Source organism: Gavialis gangeticus, unplaced genomic scaffold (assembly GCF_001723915.1).
Source record: "Gavialis gangeticus isolate Ggan-Ray unplaced genomic scaffold, GavGan_comp1, whole genome shotgun sequence".
Lineage (NCBI taxonomy): Eukaryota > Metazoa > Chordata > Crocodylia > Gavialidae > Gavialis > Gavialis gangeticus.
The window spans coordinates 3,809,283-3,812,843 of NW_017729006.1; the positions used below are offsets into that span (position 1 = coordinate 3,809,283).

The 3,561-nt window shown below is 40.3% G+C and overlaps 1 protein-coding gene across 2 annotated transcripts in view; it reads left to right on the forward strand.

Annotated features, from left to right (window-relative positions):
* Positions 1-3,146, forward strand: part of UBE2E1 (ubiquitin conjugating enzyme E2 E1) — a 66,328-nt gene extending 63,182 nt beyond the window's left edge. For both annotated transcript variants that reach the window (XM_019508755.1, XM_019508754.1), the window contains 2 exons: positions 1,048-1,195; positions 2,316-3,146. In XM_019508755.1, the coding sequence (XP_019364300.1) occupies positions 1,048-1,195; positions 2,316-2,413 (246 nt within the window). In that variant the 3' untranslated portion in view covers positions 2,414-3,146. The remainder of the gene's footprint in view (positions 1-1,047; positions 1,196-2,315) is intronic.
* Positions 3,147-3,561: the final 415 nt, after the last annotated feature.

Below are 3,561 nucleotides of genomic sequence, written 5' to 3' on the forward strand. Positions count from 1 at the left end.
GGGGGGGGGGGGGGGGTAGGGGTCCACTGCATGGCTAATATTTTTTACTGTTCTGAGATATAGCCCTTGAATTGTAAGGGAACTCCAGAAGGTCAGCGTCCTTCTGACATTGGTGATTCAAAGTGAGTTCAGTATAGATATTGGCCAAATGTGCTGCTGGTCTCCATGGGCATTTAAATGGCAGACTTCAGTTTTCAGTCTGGCACTCTCCTAAACAGTACATTTGGGAGGGAAATGAGCTGGTGTCTAGCTGAAATACTATTTGCAATTCAGAATTAGAAAGATTTCTGTAACACAGTATGATCAGTTTGGCAGCAATTTGGGGCAAGTTTGACATAGAAAGTGACCATACCAGTTCTTCCTCCACTTATGTGAAGCATCAAGAATTCATTTTTCCATTTGTATTATTTGTGTTTACAGATTATAGGATAAACTATTTCTAAACTTTTTTATTTTTTAAGACCTATTTTCTAGTACATTGTAAGCTAAAACTGAATTGAACTTTTGCTTCAGACTTTTGTCCTACAAATGAATTATACCTGAAGGTGGCTTTTCTTATGAAAGAAGAAATAGAAGAAAGATTATGACGGATGATCTAGTTGGGGCTGGTCCTGCTTTGAGCAGGGGATTGGACTAATGACCTCCTGCGGTCCCTTCCAACACTCATTTTCTATGATCTGAGGTCCCTTCCTATGATTCTATGAATAGTAATCAACCTGTGGTTTTAAAGGCTGATTTTAAAGTATTTTAATACAAACAGCTGACACAAGAGGGCAGCAGCTCACCAAGAACATGGAAACCCCCCACATTTTTTATGTTTATTCTTATAAATCTGGTAGTAAAGTTAGTATTTAACACTCTAGAAATATAAACTAAAGCTGAATATATGATGTAAACATAAGTTTACAGATTGGCTTTGAAGTGTTAATTTCACATTCCTCTTCTATGATTTTAAATTGATTACGTTTATTAGTGTAGCTGCTTAGACTGCTAGATGTGTCAAACTACTCAAATTATTATTATTATTATTATTATTATTATTTTTAGGTTACATTTCGGACAAGAATTTATCACTGTAATATTAACAGCCAAGGAGTGATTTGCCTGGACATTTTAAAAGACAACTGGAGCCCAGCACTAACTATTTCTAAAGTTCTTCTCTCCATCTGCTCACTTCTCACAGATTGCAACCCTGGTAAGTCTGTTGCAGCCTGACAGATAACATTTGTAATGTTATTGCTCACCTGGCACTTTAATAGCTCGGCCCTGATTCTGAACTGTTAGGGTCGAAAGGAACTTTGGCGTTTACTGCATTGCGCATAGTAGCATCAAGCTGGTGATTAGAATTTCTGTATGCTCAAGGTCACCTGAGTACTCTGTTGCCTTCAGCAGATAATAGAAGTTTGTTTGATACTTTGTATGTCAGTAGCATAGAACTGTTCCTAAGCTGCCCTATAAAAAAGCAGCAAAAAAGCTTAGACCTTCATCCTGTGAGTGGAAAATCCAGCTAAAAGGAATGGTGGTTTTAACAGTCAGCACCAATGCAGACATCTTTTGTTACAGTAAATTGATAGTGAATTTAAATATCTAAAAAAAAAATCTTCCAGAATAAAAAATGATGAAAATAAATGGGGCCAGCAGCTTACTCGCAGGATTCAGTTCAGATTTATACAATGTTATTCAAGAACATAGATCTAGATAAAGCAAATATGTATATTACTGTGCTCCAGCAGCCTCTACATCTCGTGTATCAGTGTCCCCGCACTTCAAAATGGTGGCAGAGGTGCTTTAACTAATGCTTGTTTAACGAGCTTTAGTTAAAGCACCCCTGCCACTGTTTTGAAGCGCAGTGACAATGTGTAGAGGGTGCACATGCACCCCCTCAGAGCACCGGTGCGCTCCTTGACTGGCCATGCTTGCCACTTAGGTGATGGGTGTGGGGGGCAGGCGGGAGTGCTGGTGCCCCCCTGCAAGCGCCAGCCAAGGAGTGGGAGCACCATGGTGCTCCCAGAAGCGTCCGCAGTGGTCAGCCGCCTCATGATCAGCTGCAGGGGGACCCCCATAGTCAACAAGATTGGCTATGGGGAAACACCCTGCCCCCACCTCCGGTTGCTGTGGGGGCATGTCCCCCTCCCCCCCATCATAACACAGCACCAGTTGCCCATGAGCTGATGCATTAGATGCTGCAAGCACTTTAATTTGAGCAGCTCTGAGCTGCACTAAAGCATGCCTACTACCTCCTGGAGCATGTGTAATAAATAAAATAACACTCTGGGCATTTTTTAAGCAGTATTTTTTTTTTTTTCCTTTTCCAGCTGACCCCCTGGTTGGAAGTATTGCCACTCAGTATATGACAAACAGAGCAGAGCACGACAGAATGGCCAGACAGTGGACCAAGAGATATGCTACATAAATTGGATTTTTGTCAAACTCTTACATTATTTGTCTGTGATGGAAAGAGCTGCTTATGATTTTGAATGGGTGGGGGGCAGGGGTGGGTGCTGGTAAAGAGTAGGGTATTTCTATAACAGATTTTATTCAGTCTTTTATTTCCTAAGATTTTGTTGTTGTAACTTAAGGTATCTTGCTACAGTAGACAGCTAGAATTGGGAATAGCATATTTTAAGACTGTCATTAGTTCAGCAATATTAGCTCACATATAGTACCGAGAAGAATGTAAACTTCTTAGACATCTTTTGGTTCAGTTGCTTAAGATATGTATAAGATTAAAACAGCTTATTTTGTACAGGTACATATGTTGACATTTATGTAAAAGTTCTTTCAAGACTCTACACTTTTTTTTTTTTTATTTGTAAAAAAAGATGTGGGGATTATGTCCCCTTGGGAGGGCACGTTGATATTTAACAAATCCTTTTAAAAGACTGTCATCTCATGATGTGATATGGAGGAGTGGATATATGGCCTCATATAGGAAATGAGTAGTTAATGTATTATTTTATAAGCCAATCTACCTTTGTGAAAAGAATAAAGGTTTTAATCGGGACTTATGGCAACCTGTAGTGAAATACCTTAAGCTGTTTAACTGTAAGGCGTGGAGTAGGAGTCACTCAGTGGATTGGTTGTATGTTGTGGGCTGCTTAAGTCTGCATTTGTTACTGTGCTAATAAAAAACATAAAAAAATGACTTCAGCTGAGTCATCTGTTTTGTCATGTTACCTAAACCAGAGGAATTGGGGAAGGGGGCAGAAGGGAGGGGTCTGTAGTTAATGCCACCTACCACTTGCATTTTGGGGAGGCATTTCTAGATGGGTATGTTCTGATACCACAGGAATTTTCTGGCTGTATACTGTGAACCTAAAATGGTCCCCATGGCATCCCTGTCCCCACATACTCCTGAATCTTCTATTCCTTTTATCTTTCAATTTTCCTGCAACATTGGTTTTGGAGCTCTGCTGTTGAATTGGATATGCAGTGTCTACAGTTGGAAAGGTGTGGGATACTAAGGAAGGGCAGCAGATTAGGAGAGTTATCCATCTGCAACAACAGTAATGGGTAACAGCTGTGCTCCTAGTTGAAGGGAGAAGAGCAGACTGAGGGAGA